Raw genomic sequence first — 21438 nt, forward strand, 5'->3', positions numbered from 1 at the left:
TTATATCATATTATTATTTTTGGCACCTTTAAAGTGTGAGGACAAGAAGGTCACTTTTGTCCGACACGTTTTTTAAAGGATAAAAATGTTGAAAAAATCTGGAAAAATTTGTACACCTTTTTATCCTTCCAAAAAAATAATAAATTTATAAAATAATTTAATATATTTTTATTGCAAATATATGAAGCGAAATAGTCAAAGGTGGACATGTGACCTCCCTATACGGAGTAAGGATTAATTTATACTAATATGATATGACATTGAAGATGATTTGACGTATCCATATAATATGATAAATTTGTGGAAACGCAAAAAATTAAGAAACTCGTATGATTTTCAAAGGAAACAAGAAAATGTTATAGGAGCAATTTAAATATAATAACGTATATTAACGTAAATAAAAGTGTGCAATATTAAATGATATTCATAAACAAACTAAATTTATATATTTAATTATAATTTCTAGTTAATAATTATTTTCACGTTAATAATTATATAACTTTCGAGAGAAGATTACTATTGTAGCAGAATATTTTTTAAGAAAAACCAAGTGATGATTGTCATCTCATCTTTAATAACGTCTAGTCCAAGGTACCATTCCGACTAACAACGGTAATTTCTCTATCCGCGTTCGTCATTAAACAGCTGCGAGCTGTCACTTCAGCAGTTCTTATCGTTCTCGAAATCGGTTCATCGTAAAGATCTCCGATTCGCCCAAGATTCGGAGGGAAAGGAAAAAAAACATCGTCGTCGCGACACCGGCGACGTGACGTCGATACGACGCGCGACGGCGCGGCGCGACGCGCGTTCGATTCCGCGAAGCGCTCGTAAATTTCTCACGCGCGCGGACATTCGTTAAAAGAAAGCCGACAAGTTCGTTACAAGACGGAGCGGGAGAGAGAAGGCGAGAGGGAGAGATGAAAGAGAAAACGCGTCCTCTGTGCGCGGACAAAAGATGAATTCGAGACCGATGACCTCTCTCTCTCGAGGGAAAGAAGACACGAGAGGGGAAAGATATATAGAGAGAGAGAAAGAGGAAGCGCGAGGAGAGGAGAGGGAAGAGAGCGATGAGAGACGAGAGCGACTCGACGCGTAGAAAGAGAAAGAGAGAGGCGAGGAGAGAGAAGATTGCCGTTAGTCGATCGCGCGAGGACTGTTTTAACATTCCGTTCTCGGGAAGTGACGCGTCTCGGGAATCACCTGGTGATCGACCGGCGATGCCAGTTTTCAAACCCGTTTCCTCTCGTCGTCGTCGTCGTCGTTGTCATCATCGTGTCTCTTCTTATGCTTTCCGTATCTGCCTCCCTTCTCCCCTCTTCTGCACAGCCTCCGAGCCCAGCTGGCTCGTCTCCGCGAGGTAGACCGACCTGTATATTACGCCCCGAAGGACCGGATCAGCCGGAATCGTGTGTATCGAGGTACCGACCATAGGATGACAGCTCGCGCGCAAGTAGGTCAGGTACCGAGCGGCGAGGAGGGGCGGAGAGCAGGAAGGTGTATGAGAGCCGTCTCTCTCTCTCTCTCTCTCTTTCTCTCTCGGCGGCGATTCCCGCTCGCGAATCCCCTTTCCTCGCGGGTGAAGCTCGACGACGAGAAACGCGAACGCACACTCACCTTGCTGCGAACCTTGGGGCTGAGGTAACGGCCCGTGACAATTTGAAACGGGCGCACTGAACGCACTCCATGCCTCCGTTCCTTGGTCGCGAGCCGAGCCACTCGTTTAACACCGTGTCGAGGAGCGCGGCGCGGCGCGGCGCGAGGGAGGGTGTTCGCCTCGGCTTTTTTTTCGAGACTGGGAGCCGGCGGGAGCGGCGCCGACGCGCCGTCACCAGTCGGACATGAGCGACGAGCGTCGACGCGCGCGAAAAGCGAACGGTCACGGCGCGAGAACGCGAGGAATACAAAAGGACACGAGCACGACGGAGTATACTCGCACGGCGGCACGTCGCGTCGCGAAATACGCGTGCGAGTCGGCATCGCTCGGCCCGACTCGGCCTGCTTCGGCGCGGCGAGCCGCCGCTGGCGACGCCGCGCGGCCGTCGCGCGAAGCTCGTCCCGAATTTTCCTCTATATTTTTATTACGGAATAATTAATATATTAAGTCTCGATTAACGTTGGTTGCACCAACGTTATTTTAGCTTTAATCGAGACTTAAATATATGTCTATCTTTATCATTCTTTCTAAATAAATAAATATTTAAGTTTCACTTAAAGCTAGAATAATGTTGGTGCAACCGGGCATAAGAATTATATATATTATATATTTATATGTATATATATTGGACATAAATATATATGTAAAATATTAGGAATTGTAAAGAAATAAGTAATAGTTTTGTAATTTGCGAGAGAACATTATTTTTAGATATGCATGATTTTTATTTATTTATTTTTATCAAATGAAATATGATATGGAAGCAATAAATAATATACATTATAATTCGGGAGGAAGGGTAATTCTAGATAATTTCAGAGACAAAATGTTAAAAAAAGAGTATTCTAGATAATTTCAGAGACAAAAAAATATTAAAAAATAATATATATATTACTTATATTAAATTAAATATAAAATTAGTAATAGTAATGATACTGATAGAAACATTAAGAATGAAAATAAAAATTTATAAATCAGCAATATGTGCATACCTGATTATGATTGTGCATCAATTGCATTTTCACTGTACTTTTGGCGAAATATGGCGTCCTAGAATAGGATGTGATTTCGATATACATGCAGGATGATGGATATCAAAATCTAACTATATTGATGCGTATTAAGATTGCACACGATTGTTTATGTTACTTATAAGATACTTTCGATGATTCTTCACTCGCGAGATTTATTTTTTCAAGAATAACAATCACGAAAAATACGGAATGTGATTCGCATCGCGGTCCGTGAATAAACTACTGCGATTCGAAAAGGATGCTTCGAGAATCGCAATATCGAAGAAATCGCAATTTTCGAGATATCGATCGAAGCACTGGGTGCGTTCAGTAACGCGACCAATTGGTTTCTTACTTTTGAGTCCACCAATCACATTCGACTGCTACTCAGTTGCTCAATCAACAGTCGTGCTATTGAATGCACCTTAATTGCATACGTCATAGCTCTGTTTGCGCATGCGTGATTTAGTTACGTGTAATTCAAAATATAACTCTACATATGTGTATATTTAATTTTTCTGTATCAAAAGAAAGAAGTAAAAGAAAAAAGAAATAAAAGTGCAAATAAACTAATATGCAGAGAGAAATAAACTTTGAGGTGTTTTTATAAACATATTAACAATCAATATCGAAGCAATACCTAAAGCGTCATCATTACCTAAAGCGTATAATTAACGGTATGTATGTAATTAATGATGAATGATAATTAATTTTTAATGATCATTGTACATTAATTATATTTTTAATGCAATTTGCTGACAAAAGGAGATATAATAAGGAATATTGAATAATTTTGAATAATTCTAGGAACGAAAAGCAGATTGCTGACATTGGAGTGTAACTATTCCATAACTGATTTGAAGCTTATCAAAGGATGCTGCGATTTGAAGGTGAATCAAACACAATTATTATATTTAATTAATTTAGATATTAGCAGAATTCAATATTTTCTAATAGCTATTAAAAAATCATTGAAATATTGCAGTAATATAATTTCTATTATTGAAAATAATGAAAAATATTGAAATGCACAATCAAAAAAAGAAAAGAAAGAGAGGAAAGAAGGAACTCTTTTATGTATCATTATATACAGAATATTGTACTTTTTCCATGTTTCAGAGAAAGAATGGTTTTAAAATTTGCATTTCTTGTTTAATATATTTTTGCCATATTTTGTTTCGCTCAGGATATGCTCTTGCATTAAATTCAATTAAATTTTATAAAATTTATGTATTTATATACATAATTAGATACAGGATTATGTGACAAAGATGTGTAAGAATTTTTTACATTACACTGACATATATTTTTCACATGCCAAAATTTGCAATAATTTGTCTTTGTATGTCGGATCTAGAATTTCATCTAGTTTCCTCTCGAGTATCGGGACATTGTTTCTATAATTGTGTGCAATATCCTTAAAGGATGATGATGCAGAGAAATCAGTATTTAGGCGATAATTTATCCATCTCACAACATCCGGTGATAACGTTCTATTAATAGGATATCGTTGCATTATCGATTTTGTAAAACCAAAGCATAATTCTGATATCTTCACAGGTTCAAAAACATCATAGTTCCTACATTTGTTGAATACCTGATGCAAACATTCAAATTGTTATTTTAACGATAAAATTTGGATTCTTTTAATTATAACTAATAACTAATTCACTTACATCCGTTTCGTCCATTTCATAATCTGCATCCCCTAATAACGAAATGCTCCAACAAAAGAGAGCGCTTATCGCTATTTCGGGACATTTATTAGCGACTGTTTCGTTAAACTTCTGGAAAAATATCGACAGAATACTCTCGATGCACTCCAATTCGTTGCACGGTTCAATTTTGCAAATTAACTTGGATGCTTCGTGTCGAATACTCGCATTATCGTCGACCAACAATTGTAACAACATTGTCCACCAATCCAGTATGGAATCTGTAAACATTATCTTTTATATTATACTTTTACGTTAATTTAATTGTAGTAATAATCAATTCAAACTTACGGCAATGTTTAGAATCAATATTGTCCTTATTAAAAAGATCATATAATATGTCAAAAACCGACGATCTGAAATCTTTACATAATGAACCAATCCAACTGCTGTCACAGACTTTTCTATAGATATCTTCTACATCCTCCATTCTAAACTCTTCATTCTTAAAATAAACATATAAATATGTGTTACAAAGATGTCAAAGAAATATAACAAAAATATAAAAATATGAAACAATCTGTGCAAAAAAAGATTAATAATAAAAATGAGCAAAATAATCAGCAAACCTTCAATTCGTGAGTTAATATCACCATACATTTGCCTAGCAATCTTAAATAACAAATACGTTGAGAATATATATTGCTCACATCATGCGAGTGCATTTTTCTCGTAACCAAGTTACAAATTTTACGCTTATCGGCAATACAATATTCATTTGCATCCACTAGACAGTTATATAAGAAATCGAAAATTGTATCTTGCAGCTTGGGATTATATTTGTGTAAATCTTTAGTAAAATCAGCAACCGCATCAATAGCATAACTACTCAATATTTTTTTTTGCCGACAAGATTCTTTTTTAAGTACTTCGAAAATAGTGCTCCAAGCGATACTTTGTATCTCTGCCTCTGGCACGATCAAAAGCTGCGAATATATATTGAATGCTTCGGTTTGTCCATTGTACATTGTTTGTAAGAAATTCGAATGTTTTCCGACGCATAGTATAAATTTAATTGCAGATATTTTATACATTTGTTCTCCTGGTCTTCTTCTTAATAGATCTTTTTCGATTAAGTGTTGTCGCAGTCTGTGTAATATATTCTCCATCTTACAGCTTTCGATCCTAAAAAAAGATGAAAAAATTTATAAAAGAAGTTTATCTCAAGAATTATAGAGATCTCGCGAAATGATTATCTTACATATTTTTATCTAAATTGTATAATTTATGAAGAATATCAATGTATACAGTAGCTATAGCAAAACAACCAAATCCATTGGTTCCTTTTTCTAATCTTTCCAAAATCCAATCTGTTGTGTTTAAAAAATCTGTAACGTCAGATTTTGACAGCTGAATAGATGGCAATTTTGTTAAGATCTCTAGTATCTACAAATTTTTAATATCAGAAATTAATATTTTAATAACTCTAGTTAATATTTGAATTATTCAATTATTAAATTTCATTTGCTTGCCTGTAATAAATATCCATGTATTAGATTTGCTGAGGTGCGAGTATCTCGCGCTGTACATAAAACTAATAGTAACTTTTTCACAAAACTGTAGGCTGTATTCTCTGTTAAAAACGGCACTAATGCTCTAGCTGCCAGTTCACGTGTTTTATACACAGGGCTTTTAGCGCATTGCGATACCAAATTAACAAACTCGTTTATCTAGAAACACACCTGTCATTATATTGTTCATCTTTAACAAACAGCAAAAAGATTGGATTTCTTTTATAACTACCTTCCAAGCAATATCTGTTCCATCAAAATGATAATTAATATATAATCGTGACAATAATAATAAAATTGCTTGCACATTCGATTTTATCATGGTATCATTAATTGATATAAAAGTTTGCAATTCATTCAGAATAAAAGGCAGGAGATGAGGATATCTTTCGAAAAATATTCTGCCTGTCATTTTGTTATCTGTCGTCAAATTAATATGATCCTTGGTTCTTTGAACGCCAAAAATTCGAATTATAAGCGCACTAAACAATAATGTAGCCGCATTACGTTCCTATATTTAAAAAAAATTATTTTTGTGAATAAATTATTCAAATACGAATAATATTAATATTTTTCATATCAAAATAATTGAGCCATTGCTTACCGCCCATGTTTTACTATCATAATTTTTAAATGCCACTATTAAACCATCAGCAATATAATTCTTGACCATATCTCCGAGTTGAGAATGTCTAAATAAGGCTCTAAGAATGTTCATAGAATGAGTTTTTATCTCGGTTATATCAAAATTAATTTCCTTATAATTGTTACTATTTTCTATTATTGAGTTCGTTGAATGCTCGTATTTGGAAAATATTGTATTTTTATACATTATACACTTTATTTCTTGCCAACTAATTGTGTTTTCGAGCAACGAAAATTGTATTAAAATATTCATAACTGAATGAAACGCAGACACATTTGAATTATCATGGATTTTTGGTTCTGAGGATAGCACTGCCTATTTTAAGATAAATTTGTCTTAGCATCTTTTCCAAAGTTTTTTGTTTGATAAAATTTCATTCTTCATTTTTGCCCAAACCTGTATCATAAACGGTACTCCTGCGCTTCTTCTTGTTGCACATAATTTCGAATATCCTGGCATTAATCCTGTGATACCTATTAAGATATCATACAACCAATGTATAGGTTTTGCATTTAAAGTCGTGTTTGTTAATCGCCACAATCGTGCGCATACTTGATAGAAACCAACATATGCCTGCTCAAATGCACCTCTATGTTTCGTTTCACACAATAACAAAACTAGATGTTTCATTATATGCTTGATCTGTTAACATATTACTATATTAAGATTTAGTTATGAAAATATGTATATCTAAAATGTGCACATCTAGATTTATATATATCTCACTTGTTCCTCTGTTAATAATCCGTTTATAGATTCATCAGTTTGTATTGATGCCTTGTTAGCCAATAGCCCAAACAATTGGCTGACTTCTTTAACGGTACGCCAAGAACACAGTAATACCATTTGCGGTGTTATAGTTTCTTTCTCAGGAAATAATGTATCGTCATTAAAATTTAATGATTTCAAGTCCATAGGTAAATGCCCTTCTGGTGAGGAATTATTTACTATCACAGAAACAGTATGATTTAATTCAAAACTCAATAATATGATATTGGCTATAGTATTTCGCCATAAATTGTCTGTTCCTGCACTTCTATAAAAAAAAACATATCAATTATATTTACAAAAACAATTTTGCAAACAAAATTATATTTACAAAAACAGTACATTCTTTTCTCTTAATTACCTTAAATCACAATCAGCAAGCAAACTTCTTATGCAGAATAAATATCCATATAAGGAACATTTAACAATTGCCATTCCTATGTTTTGTTTTGCTAAAATTAATGCTTCCTGAAAAAGTAAGAGTAATAAAGACATTATATTAAGTTAATAATAAAAATTGATTAATTATAAATTTTCTATAGCAAAAGGATTGATTTACATACATGCAATTTTCTATACAATAGCAACACTAATTGTAATGTTATTGCCTCTATCATATTGTCTTCTGCACTGCAATAATCGCAAAGTATATTTCTTATAACAGGAGATAATTTAGATACTTTCAACATATATGCAGCTGTAACACTGTCTATAGGTCGTATGCTGCTACCTAATTCAAGAGCAACTTTAATTATTAGCTGAACCTGAGATTCCAAATCTAAACATAATAACATTGGATTTATAAGCTTTAATATTTGATATGCCATTTCCTTATTTGGTTCATATGTGTCCAGCAATAAACACTGGAATATTACTTCGGCTTGTTCTCCAGTCCATTTTATATCTTTAAATTCATTACAAAGATGTTGCATGAGTAAAAGGATTTGCAAACTGGACCGTCTACGACTGTACGTTGCATCTGGATACAAATTGTCGACACAAATTTCACGCAAGTTTATAAAAAATATAGTGTAATCCATTATATTTTGTTTAATTTCCTCAGAAGTTTTATAAGATAAAGCTAAAGCATTTTCATATGTTTCAATAAGATTATTTTGTTCTTTATAACGATTTCTCATGTTTTCTTCTTGAGTCAGTTGTCTCTGCAGAACAGTCAAACTATCTTTTAATCGCTTTAAAGCCTATAAAGAGAATTATAAATTTAAGTTACATAGAATTTTGATAGAACAAAAATATAATGTCAATATATCTTGTACCTTCTTGACAAAGGGTACATATTCCATTTTTTCACACAGATTATACTTCAAAAATAACAAAATTGTATCAAGCTCCATACGTGTAAAACGTAATGTACTTTTCTTTGATTCCACTAAGAGTGCCAATGTTTCCAATCTACACTGTGTAAAACAAAACAATATGTGAAACTATTTATTATTTGACTTTGATATCGTTTTGAATTTAAAAAAATAGGTATTATTTATAAAATAAATTTTTTCTTATTAAAGAGTTCCTGTTGATTGGAAATTAGATGTTACCTTTTCGCTGTAATGTCTGATACATGTTTCCAAGACATAGTATTCCAAGGTATTTCGCCATTTGAGAGTTTGCTGCGCGAGTTTGTCATCGGTATCCAATTCGCCCTTTTGTTTCAATATTCTTAGGCCATTTAATAATTTATAAAGTTCCTCCTCGCTCATATTTTTTAATTCCTGCATTATTTAAATCAGCAATATTGTACAGCGTGATGTACAACGTGTATCTTTCTAGGTTGGAAAACTCTGTTTACATACATTTTTGACACATCCATATAATGCCATCTTTACTATCTTTAGTGCAATTTAATATGTATATATATAAATCGCTTTTACCGATACTCGCTAATTTCTCTATTAATCAATAACCATTTATCCGATTAATATAGATGCCTACTTGATTGTAGGAATTTAAATTCGTCAAATACATATTTCGATATCCAGATAAAATTTAAATAAATCGATTTTTTAGGGAAAATTCGTGCAAGATATTCTATTACAATTTTATTTGAATATTCGGTATTAGTAAATAATAATAAATTAAATAAAGTAGGATTTTTATCTCTAGCATATATTTCAATATTTTAACATTATTTTCAATATATTCGAAGTAAAAAATACAAATATATACTATATCTCGATTCTTTGTATCATATTATCTTGTATCATATTACCTTGTATCATATTATTTGTCGAGATATTTTAAATATTTTATCTCTCTATCAATAATTAATAATTGTTTTCATGTAAATTGCATTATTTATTTTTATTGCCTTTTTTTCTTTAAAAATTGAATTTATGTATAAATATTTCATGTTGAGAGTACAGATAATGCAATTAAAACAGACATATTTATAGCGTGATATACGCAATTAGTTCGCTGCCGATCGTTTCGATATCTCGATTGCGGTTCGATAGATTTCGAATGGTGGTCACTCACGGAATGTATGTATACTTGAATCGCTCCGCAATTCTATTAGTGTCTAAAAGTAAATTTTACACATATGCGAAGAATTATCGGAGATATCTTACAAAGTGTTCTCATTATACGTTAATACATCGGTATTGATGATTCAGTATCTAATGCATGCTCGAGAAATGCTCTTCGCATATTTAAGAGCGTCATTTTCTTTCGAAAGTGAAACGAAGTAATTGATGCATCTTGATCAGGTATATCTATAACATTATTATTTTGTGATTAAGGAGGATCCTCCTCCTCCTCCTCCTCCTCCTCCTCCTCGACTGACGTCCATATCATGCTTTCAATTTTCCTTACAAAAATTTTTTTTTATTTGTCATTTTATATCTTATTTAATATAAGCAATGTGACAGAAAGAAATCTCTAATACTTTCTTATTGTCTATTACATTGTTATTTAGTATTTGTTTGCTTTTAAAAAATGCATCTCGTAAATACTAAAGGCATTTACTGCTTAGTGCACACTATGTGTATAAATCACACGCTATATGTATATGACTCTGATATTCTACGGTTAACATGTACTCGCATTTATTCTGACGACAGGCTTATCTTGGCGATATATATTACACACATATCTCCGCTTTATGTTTAGAATGGCCCTTATTTTGCTAAATTTTAAAAGATACATTACAATCTTGTTGATTTACACATGTCAGATAGCATATTACATCTTATCGTTAATAATTTGTGAAAAACTTGACTTACAAAATATCCTTTATTTTTCAAAGAACTTTCAAAAAATATTTGTATTGGCAATTTATTTATCTTCTAAAGCATCAATTTTATATTAATAAACAAAAAATGTAATTTTTATAACAAAGTGCAGAAAAAGATCTATCTCTTTTTATTTTAAATTATCAAATTTGTTCTCGCTATTAATCATATTGTTAACTATAACATAATCTTTTTCAAGACATTTTTAATATTCTAAAAAATTAATATGATAGCTATGTTCTTTCTTGTTTAAGTAATTAGGAACCATATCGCAAAATTATATCAATATATTAATAATTATATTATATATAATATTTCTCAAATAATAATATTAATATTTGATAATATTAAACAAACAAACAACTTATTGTTTGTGCATATGTTTACACTAATGTTTACACTAATGTGTAAACTGTACTGTGTACTTATGTAATGTGTATTGTATACTTATATTTTTATTATTTACAATGTATTAATGTTTTAATATTTTATTAATTTATCATAATTAATAAAAATAAATTTAGTATTATTTTAAATTTAGTATTATTTTAAATTTAGTATTATTTTAGTATTATTTCTTTAATTATTTATTAATAATTTATTATTTAATATTATTAAATTATATTTCAATTTGGTATTATTTCTTAATATTTCTCATAAAATTATATTACTTTTTAATATTTTATTAATAGTTTTATTTTTCAGACATATTTCATTTTTTTGTATTTTATTATGTAGCAATTTATGAGAAATTTTTTGAATGAATCTTTTCCTCTTTTTATTAATTCTTTATAAAGTCTTTCAAATGTTGTTAAATAGTCGCATTTATATTTATGTGATACAACTTGCCTTGGAAACTTAATTCATGAAACTGATTTCCCTGTGTTATTTAGAAGATTGCAATTTCGCGTGAACAATCTTTATTCACTACAAAACAATTTCGAAGAGCATCAGTTTCAATGACATTATTAGATCAGTCCACCTCAGTACAATTGCAATTATTATTTTGAAATATTTTCCTTCGTAATAAATTTGCACGGAGAATTATTATGAATATGTGAGAATTGTTATAAATACATACAATATATTAAAGGTAAAAATGAAGAAAAGTACTATTTAAATATAGTGAAACTAATTATAAAACATTTTGTAAATGCTTAAGCTGTGTTTATATAGACAGTCGTTTTATATAATTATAATTTTGTAATGCAATCTGTATAAAATATATTTTGTACCAAGATATCCGTCAAAATAATTAATTTATTTCTGATTATTCATGCAAAATAATTATTTTTAAAAAATATAATTTTTGTAATATAATATTTTGTAATTTAATATTTTGAAAATTTAATATTTATAAAACATATAAAAGATATTATTATGAATATAAGAAATCCATTATATATTTTATAAAATTAGATTCGCGCGATTACAAATAGTTTATTTTGAGAAAACATACGATAAATTCAAATATAAATTGTAACGTATAATTGTATCGTATTTTCGTAAGTCATATATTTTTCTGAAAAAAGTCGAAAAAATTACGCTACATAGTTTTTCATGTTTTTAAATACGAGGTCAAGCACAGGTAGTAGTATAATGTCTTCGTTAATGTACGAACCGCGGGAAGAGATGAATCTTTGAGAATTACATGAGAGCTCTGTTGTGTTTCGTTATTTTAATTGCGCGTCATCCTGGGAAGAATCCCAGAACATTTCCGACTATTCTCTGGCCGAAGTTTCTCGCTTCCATCTGACCGAAAATGCGGCCACGCGATTACGGAGCCGCATAATCTGCGTAATTAATCGTCATTTAAATTAGCTACAAATTTTTTTACTTACCATATTTTTTTTACCATATTCAGATATATTTATGAATTTATCTAACCAGATCTCGAGATCGAAAAATAAAATGTTTTTCGTTAGATACGAAGATATAATTGAGTTATATAAAAAAAATATATACATTCGAATATTTGCTTTCTTGGAGAATAAAAATCGAGAAACTATATTTGATTATAACTATAAATGTATAACAAATATATATGATTAAATTCAAGCTTTATATAATAATGATAAATTTAATAAAGCTTTATCTCCTTTATCTACATTTTCTGTATGCTTTCTCTGCTTCTTGTTGCAGTAAAACGTGACCATACTTATTTCATTTTAACTGCACAAAGCACCACGAAAACGATTTATTAAATAAAGAAAAAAAGAGATGTAAAGTAAAAGAAGAAAAGACATAAAAGTAAGATAATATAAAAGTAAAAATATTATTGGCATTTTATATATTTATCTTATATCGATTTATATTACGAGAAATATAAAAAATAAAAGAAGTAATACAATGAATATTCTCATTGAGCGCGCAATCATCCGTTGTATTCTGTAATATCTTTAGTTTGCGAGATTATTAGTAGATATCGAAAATTTATTAATAAGATTTCAAGATCGCGCTATTCTTCAAAATTACTTACATCGCGTATATTCTTGATAAGTAATCCGCATTGCCAACAATGTATAACTATGCATACGGAATTCTTGGATCGACCGCGAATCTCTTTCGTATGAGGGTGGTTTGTGGCGAACAAGTTTGTGGAATTTTCTTCTCATTTACGTCAGTTGAGCGAAGCAACGCGTTTTGTGACTCTCAATTTCCGACGAAACTATTCGACACGCTCACACCACTAGTAGGATACTTTCTATAGAACGGTAACTATAGAATACAAAACAACTCTAGAATTGAATTTGAAATTGGGGAATGAGATTTTAAATTGAGGCTTCTGTTTGAAGACCTTTTTTCTCTTGAATTGAAGAGACCTACCTGCTTATCTTTAGATACGTACAGAGGATCTTTAAAGATTAATATATGATATTTTTACTTTGAGACATAAATTCACCATTAAGTTTTTTTCTTGCCATTGTGATTTTCTTTCTCATTCTTGTTTTTTTCATTGTTTTCCAGCCACAAGAATACTCGGGGGATGTATTTATAAGAGACAACGTGGCACGTAACATGCAATGTCTTCGCCGACCAATTCCGCGCTTCGTTTCTCGTTTCACCGTGGGACATTTGTACCGTAGCAAGAGAATTCTCTCTCTCGAATCATTTGAGCGGAACATGTCTCGCGGAGAATCGTCTGATGCTGGTAAATAACCGAGGTAACTGCTAATTCGATTTACTGGCCAACCCCCTTTGCTTTCCCTTTCCCCTGTCAGATTCAATTAGCGAGGAGTTACGGGGCTTCGCAGGGGCAATCAACTAGTCTCTACAATTAAATTCCACACGCCACTATGTCAATCATCGTTTCAAATTCAGGAAACAGGAAGATGTTTCTTTCGATCCTCTAGGTAAACAATATTTGTAGATTCTCAGGTAGAATAAACGTCGACAAAAGTCAATCATGAAGAGATGTCAACAGAAGTCCTAATTTTTTGAACGTATTATTTCGATATTGATTTCCTGTCGATTTTTTTGGATACAATTTTAAAATCAGTCGATCTTCTTTTTTATTGTCAAATTTGTGAGAATATATTTAAAAATATTTAAAAAGAGGAAAAATATAAAATTACACTTTATTTTCTTAAATTATATCAATTTTAATAACATTCTGTATAAATTATAATTTTATTTGTACTTTAATTTTTTTTATTTTATGTTATTATTGTATTTTATGTAAATATCATTCAGCGATGTTGGAATAAAACGCATCAAAATAGTAGATTCAATAAAACATACCAATTAAAAATGACAGATTTGTTGATGTTTATAATAATGCGTGATACGCTTATCGTCATAAGATTGAGGTTTTTTATTGCTTACTTATTGTTAGACTACGTCAGCTAGATATTCTTTCAATATTGTACATTAATCATAAAATGCGGTTAAGAAACGCTGGCTGAGATAACTTTCTTTTATGTTATAAGGCGTGAAGAGTACATATCTCTTGGCGAGAGAAAATAATTCATTAGTTATAATTTCATTGATAATATCAACAAGATACATATGATTTCATGATTAATGAATTCGTAAATTTTGTATCATTTTTAATTAAATCTCTCTAATAATTTTTCGATTGAAAAAATGAGTGACTTCTGTTGCATCCTATTTACACACGTACTGTGTGTATGAATGAAGATTATCTATCGAATGAAAATAATTTATGAGTTATAATTTTGATATCAACAAAATACGCATATTATAATTAATTAAATTTTGTATCATTTTTAATTAAATCTCTCTAATAATTTTTCGGTTTGAAAGAATGAGCGACTGTTACATCCTATATTCACATGTACTGTGTACACAAATGAAGATTATCTTTTCCTATCGAGAGAAAATAATTCATTAATTATAATTTCGATATTAATAAAATATGCATGGTTTTATAATTAATTAATTCATAAATTTTGTCATTTCTAATTAAGTCTCTAGTACTTTTTCAATTCAAGAAAATAAGCGATTTTTATTATATCTTGCATACACATTATATATATAAATGAAGTACATATCTCCTATTGTCAAGAGAAAATAAATTCACCATTATAATTTTCAACAAAATGTTTCATAATTAATTAATTTATAAATTTTCAATTGTTATTTTAAATTATATCTCTAATGCTTTCTCGGTAAAGGATGAGCGATTTCTATTATATTCTGTACATACGCATATACTGTGTATATGAAGATTATAATACATACCAATTTCCGAGAGAAAATAATTCATCAGTTATAATAGTTTGATATCATCAAAATGCATGGTTTCATAATTAATTGATTCATAAATTTTCAATATTGTCATTTCAAATTATATTTCTAATTCTATTTCTTTTTCGATTCAAGAGTATGTGCGATTTCTATTATATACTGTGAACACACACACTATACATATCGTGCATAATATATGTATACATATCGTGCATAATATATGTGTCTCTGTATAAATTCTTTAGCGATCTTCCAGAGTCAGCTTTACGCAGGTAGAAGCCGTGCGATGATTGAGATAAACATAGGAATAATACAGGTATCGCTGTATCGCTGATGCACTCCGTTCCCGGAATTCCGGGCCCTCTAATTTAAAATAACGAGACACGAGAATCTATTGCTGCAGTCTCGACGTGTCGTTTGCGCGCGTTTCAGTGTTCACCTAGCGTTAAAATTTTCGCACAGGAACGAGGAAGTTCTCGCAGTGCGCGCTTGCATTAGGCCACAGACATCTGGAAGCCATATAACGGGCATCTCATTAAGAGAGCGGTACTTTCCCTTTTATAGCAATACTGCTATTGTCCGATGATGCGAAATTATGCTAAGCTCACGCTGAATCCCCCCTTTCCCCCTCCGTGTTCGGCTCGATATTGCCATATTATTAAAACGTTGTTTGATCGCAGGAAAGTTGGCACACGTGCATGTGTGTGTGTATGTGTGTGTGTGCGAGAAAACATAATTTTAGATTAACAATAATAATTCAAGTGGACGCGATTAATTCTCGAGATTGAGAAAGTTTTCCCGCTTTCCCAAATTTATTCCAAGCCTGATACTTATATCGCGCAGTCGCTACAGAAACTTCAAATTTACTTGTACTTGGTTGTCGAGCTTTCTCCTCCGGAACAAACGAGAGCCGAGAGCATTTCCGCCGCAGTTGCACCTCATATATATTCCGCGAACAATTGTTTGGAGATTACAATAGGTTTAAAATTGAGAGTCGTGCGGCGAAGCCCTCCTCCCTATTTGTCACGAACCAACATTCGTGGATGACAGACGATAATTGTAGAGCTCGTTATAACGGATACGTCATGTGGCGAATCTTGAATTAGTTACGTTGTAATTGTTACATTGAAAATGCACTCGATAAGGAGGCTGAATGCAAATTTGACACTTCTGTCATTCTTCCTCCCGGATTCTAATCAATAACGGCGTCAATGAGTGGCGGCTGGAGTTGAATGGAATTCGCGCGCGCCTGGATAACAGCTGATGATTGAACGATCGCGGAAGAATCGGCGTGAAGAAGAGATTTCAGAATCGAATTTACGAAAGTACGTAAAACTTAAGATCGATCGCGTTTATATAGCGGGAAATCGATCCAACGTTACCTCGTACCTTGTAACTCGTTGGAATAACGTCTTTTAACGCTCGCTCCTGACACCTCCAGCCGCTCGTACTTAAAGGATAATATTCCGGTCATTCTGGAAATGCAAGAGACACACGCGCGATCTTATACACGACGGCTCTATAGTCGATGATTAATCGAGACGAGCTGCATGGTGTATCTTTCAACCTGTATTTTGCATTTCGCGCGCGAGAACCTTGTCTTAAATATAAATTTCTCGCTACCTTTGCGCTAAATCGCCTCAATCTTATCTCTTTAATGGATATCACAAGATGGCGAAGGATGCAAATGAAGCCTTTTCATCTCGACTTCCTTTCTCGCGGGTAATTCACTAACGGTAGCCAGTGTGAGATTTATTATATCCGTATTTTTTTTTTTTTTTGTAGATTTTCCTCCCTGTCATATCGTTTTTATTATGCGCGATCTTTGCGACTACTGCACTGCAGATATATATCGGGGGCTTCTTTGTTTTCATTATCGATTTAAATATTGTCAATTGCGGTGTTTCTCTTGTCCGAACGCGATGAAATTTCATTATTAGCAAAATAATAAATGTAAGTTCTATCTATCTCTCTCTTTCTCTGTCTATTTCCCTTTATTTCTTTCTATCAAGGTTGTCAAATTAATTCGATTGCGGTGAGTGAGTGTGACGTGGACAGAATAATTGGCAAACGACCAATGACGATGAATTAATATTTACTTATTAAGTGATATTTATTCACCATTGCTTCGTCGTATAGTCTTTTTCAGTAGTAAATTCAATTAATAATTAACGGCATATTACTAATGATTTTACGTGTCTAGATATAAAATAACTAGACTTTCGACCTACTTTACACATTTATCTCCATTTATTATTTTACGAAATAACTAATTATTTTACAAATTATTCATTTTACATTAACCAAACATTTTTTACGTCAAACAAACATTATTAGATATAATTTATTGCACGTATGTGTAATATATTTATTTTTTATATTGTGAAACATTTTATGTTTTTAAAATTATCATGAAACTTCATATCATATCAATATCAGTAAAATTATCATATATTTTTAAAACAACTATTATATATAAATTTAAAATTATATATACATATATATATAATTATTATTATATGTATATTAAATATTATACATATATTATTATATATATATATTCACTTTACAAAAAAAAATATATCACATTTCATGTAATTAATATTGCCAGATGATTAAAAAATTTACATACATATACATGTACATATGTATAAAATATATGATTTTTAAAATTATTTTATATTTACTTTCACGCAATCTGCTCTTGTTCATCCCGTGTTTTTTAATCTGATGTATTATCAGATTAAATACCGAGCGCGTTTAAAAGAGAAACGGTCTACATATATCTGCGTGTGTATGTATGTACGCGCACGTGTATACGTGTACATGCGAAGGAAGCGGAACCACCCACGACGATCCGATATCGACGTCTAGGACGATCGAAAGGAAAAAAAGAATCTCCGGCGCTTCTTCGTATCGCCGGACGCCGGATATACGTCCTCGTCGCGAAAAAATCGGCGAGGAAATGACACGTATGCACGTTTTACATATACTCTGGATACTCTCCATTCGACGTACATAAAATTCGGCCGTTTCTCCAAACATTCCCCGTCTTTTTCTCTCTCTCTCCCTCTCTCGCCCCGTCGGTCGCGCGTTTACCCCGCGCACCCTCTCCCCCCGCTCGCCGCGCCCCCCGAGCAGGTAACGTGCCAACGCAATGGCGCCTTACTGACTGCACCTGGGAAAACCGTTCGCCAGGTTAGAACTCGCGCCGATTGGCCGGCAGGCACAAAGCGCGGCGCTGATTGGCCGGCGCCGCGGCTCCGCCGGCACCGAGGCTTAATCTCGTTTACCGTAGGCGCGCTGGCGTTCAGTTTAAGTTACCTCGGCCGGTCGGACGGTCGGTCGGTCGGTCGATCGATTGGTTTCGCGTCACGTTCGAACATCGCGGAACGTAAACGAGATCCCGGAGATCGGAAATCGCCGGTCCCCGCGATTCGCCGAGGGCACGAGCGTCGACGATCCCCCGAGATCGAGGCTCGCGTCGGGAAGGAGAGTGCGCGAACGCGAGCGGGGACGCGTCGTCGCGGCGGTGACACGATCGCGCGTCTCCCGTCCTGCGCTTGTCTGTATGCGCGAGCGCCGCGAAATGCACACTGGCCCGCGCGTGTACGTGTGTATCCGTGTCAGTGAGCGGCCGCTCGTGCGAGTGTGCGTGCATCAACGGTGAGGAACGCGGCATAAACGAGTAGGCGCGCGCGCGCGCGTAACGGCTCTGTGTTTCTTGCGCGCTCTCTCTTTCTCTCTCTCTCTCTCTCTCTCGTATCGCGGCCGAATCTCGCCGATTGGTCGGTGCGTGGTATTTTTGAAAAGTCGTGCGTGTGTGTACGCGTGTCGCGCGCGCTCTCTCGTCTCTCTTGTCCTCTGTCTCTCTCTCTCTCTCTTTCTCCCTTCTGTTAGCGCGAGAGGAGAATCGCCGCCGTATGGACGATTTTGAGAAAGCCGTCCGGTCGCGTCTCTCCTCGTTCCTCGTCCCGCCCCGTCCCATCTCGTCTCGATCGCGTCGGACGGACGGACGGACGGACGGACGGACGGACGGACGGAGATTCGCCGCGACATATGCAACTGGAGGGCGTCTCTCTCTTCGGCTCCGCGCGAGCTCGTGCGCGAATGCGCGAAAGTTCGAATTCGTCGGAATGACAGGTAGACGGGGTCCTGGCGCAGCAGAAACGAGTGTAGAAGCTAGAGAGAGAGAGAGAGAGAGAGAGAGAGAGAGAGAGAGAGGAGAGTATCGTGCGCGTATGTGCGCTCGTCTCGTCTTTGTTGGAGCTCAAAGTCGGATCGCTGTAATATTTCGGTGGAAATTTAGTTTCTTTTTTTTCCACTCTGTCTGTCTCTTTCTCTCCATCTTCGAGGGAAGGGGAAAGTGATCCCGATGTTGTTTCGCGACGAGATATATTCTTCTCCCGTGGAAGAATTCGAAAGGGCCGAGATCTGTCAAAATTTCGTCGCTTTCGAACCGCGTTCGCGGAGTATCGGATAAACAGTGCGCGAGTGAAGTGGATCGTCAGTGCTCGTTGTTTCAGTAGTATGATAGCAGCGAGAGAGGCTGATCGAGATTAATATCGAGTGCTGATCGTCGCGAGTGTCCGAGTGGAGATTCGGCGGGGATTTGACAGGTCGCGAAAATCGACGGATCGGAATCTCCGCTCGTGTCGGTGTCGGCCGACTCGCCCGTGTTTCACCTGTGTTTGTGCGCAGCGCGAGGTTAGGATCGCGCGTCGGTGGGAGAGAAAGAGCCTCTCTCTCTCTCTTGTTCTCGGGAAAAGGAGAGCGGAAAGGATCGGTGTTGCATTTGGTGCGCGCGAGTGGAAAACGGAATATCGAATCGACGACGACGAGACAGTCCTCGATCGAGATCTGGATTACGCGGGCGCGTCGAGGATCGCCAAGATTTTGCCAATTCGTAAAAAAGGTAAGTAACAAATCGCGAGTACATCGGTGTTTTTCTCTCGCTCAATTCGTCCGCGTCTTTCTTCCCGAGGTACCTGAAATCTCGGGCCGAAATGTCAGATGGAACGACATCACCTCGAGAGAAGAAAACAAGCAAAAACAAGCAAAAACAAGCAGTTACTTGTGTCCGCGAAAGCAACGATTTATTTCACGCTCCAACTGTTTTTCACGTCCTGACATTCGAACGGTCGAGCATCGCTAATCGATCAAACGGTTTTGCCATTGATTCCGTTGGAATAATTCAATTTTTTTCGGGGGATCTGCGTTTATCTAAAGCCGCCGAATGGTTTCCGCGAATTCGCATCTCAGTGCTGTGCTTAAATTCGATTTAATTTCGCTCGTATTTAAGTTTGCGTCTCGCGGAGAAACGTTAAAAGATTCAAGATGAATAAGTAAATAAAATATAAAAACATACAATGTATGATCCTTTTATGATACTCTAGCTTGAAACGAATACTCTAGACCTATTTTCTTTTGAAATGCGCTCGTAAAACTTTATGCAAATATTTGTACTTTAATAAATCATTCATAATCGCTTTGGTTTAAAAAATGAGAACGATATAATAATACAGACTTTTCCAAGACAACGTGATAAGAAGCGCTCGATAACGGCCCAAGTTGATAGTAGCCCGTCACGAACTTGGTTCTAACCGATAGTTAGTAATTCTAGAGTGTCGATCCTATTAAACGCGCTGGAGGTAGCTAGTTTAAGGCATCGCAGGAGTCGTCGATTCTCGAGCGATTTCGCCCGAGCGTAGTTAGCGTACTTTCCCGAGAAAGCGGAGTAGTAGCGGGAACACACGCGATCTCCAAGTTGCACACCGAGTCCCCCTTTCGCGAGCGCAAAGAAAATCTCGAAGAAAAGTCGCTAGCAATCCTTTTATCCGCGGACTTGAGAATCGATAACAATTTACAATTTTGTGTTTTGTGTTTTATCATATCGCGTATCAAATGTATTTATCTGATTGTGAGCGCGGCAGGATTGGCCGAAAAAGTCCAGCGAGCGGAAAAAGCCATGGTAAATCCCGATTTTCATTGTCTCAGACTTTATCCGATGGAATAAATTGGAAACGGAACAAAAAATATAAAAGTAACTAATATGCTACTGGAATGTATTTGTATAACTTTGTGAAAAAGAGTATTTTTATTTTAATTGTAATGAAAATCATATATTCATAATCTCTATAGAAAAAAATGAATACAGTATAATAATAAAGTCT

The 21438-nt window shown here is 34.5% G+C and overlaps 3 protein-coding genes across 10 annotated transcripts in view; 1 reads left to right on the forward strand and 2 right to left on the reverse strand.

Moving 5' to 3' along the window:
• Positions 1 to 1958, reverse strand: part of LOC105252767 (uncharacterized protein CG43867) — a 64633-nt gene extending 62675 nt beyond the window's left edge. For 5 of the 6 annotated variants that reach the window (XM_025408482.1, XM_025408485.1, XM_025408483.1 and 2 more), the window contains exon 1: positions 1615 to 1958. The gene's annotated coding sequence lies outside the window, so the exon portion shown is untranslated. Of the gene's footprint in view, positions 1 to 1200; positions 1590 to 1614 lie in introns of those variants that run through there. The other variant, XM_025408481.1, reaches the window with a different exon arrangement.
• A 1961-nt stretch (positions 1959 to 3919) lies between these two features.
• On the reverse strand, positions 3920 to 9095 carry LOC105252766 (thyroid adenoma-associated protein). Of its 3 annotated transcripts, none has more exons than XM_025408471.1 (14): positions 8864 to 9095; positions 8585 to 8720; positions 7871 to 8509; positions 7669 to 7775; positions 7266 to 7575; positions 6936 to 7181; positions 6498 to 6854; positions 6126 to 6404; positions 5855 to 6052; positions 5584 to 5768; positions 4952 to 5507; positions 4674 to 4827; positions 4344 to 4603; positions 3920 to 4264 (listed from the first exon to the last, which is right to left on the reverse strand). In XM_025408471.1, the coding sequence occupies exons 1-14, from the start codon at positions 8950 to 8952 to the stop codon at positions 3959 to 3961; spliced, it is 3822 nt and encodes a 1273-aa protein (XP_025264256.1). In that variant the 5' UTR covers positions 8953 to 9095; the 3' UTR covers positions 3920 to 3958. The 3 variants fall into 3 exon arrangements, with proteins under 3 accessions (XP_025264256.1, XP_025264255.1, XP_019883565.2); XM_025408470.1 differs by having other exon boundaries at positions 8585 to 8725; XM_020028006.2 differs by lacking the exons at positions 8585 to 8720; positions 8864 to 9095 and having other exon boundaries at positions 7871 to 8085; positions 8183 to 8378.
• A 10735-nt stretch (positions 9096 to 19830) lies between these two features.
• LOC105252765 (putative uncharacterized protein DDB_G0271606) overlaps positions 19831 to 21438 on the forward strand; it is a 58576-nt gene continuing 56968 nt past the window's right edge. Inside the window, exon 1 of the mRNA XM_011260325.3 lies at positions 19831 to 20180. The gene's annotated coding sequence lies outside the window, so the exon portion shown is untranslated. The remainder of the gene's footprint in view (positions 20181 to 21438) is intronic.

Source organism: Camponotus floridanus, unplaced genomic scaffold (genome assembly GCF_003227725.1).
Source record: "Camponotus floridanus strain SB8 unplaced genomic scaffold, Cflo_v7.5 scaffold21, whole genome shotgun sequence".
Classification (NCBI taxonomy): domain Eukaryota; kingdom Metazoa; phylum Arthropoda; class Insecta; order Hymenoptera; family Formicidae; genus Camponotus; species Camponotus floridanus.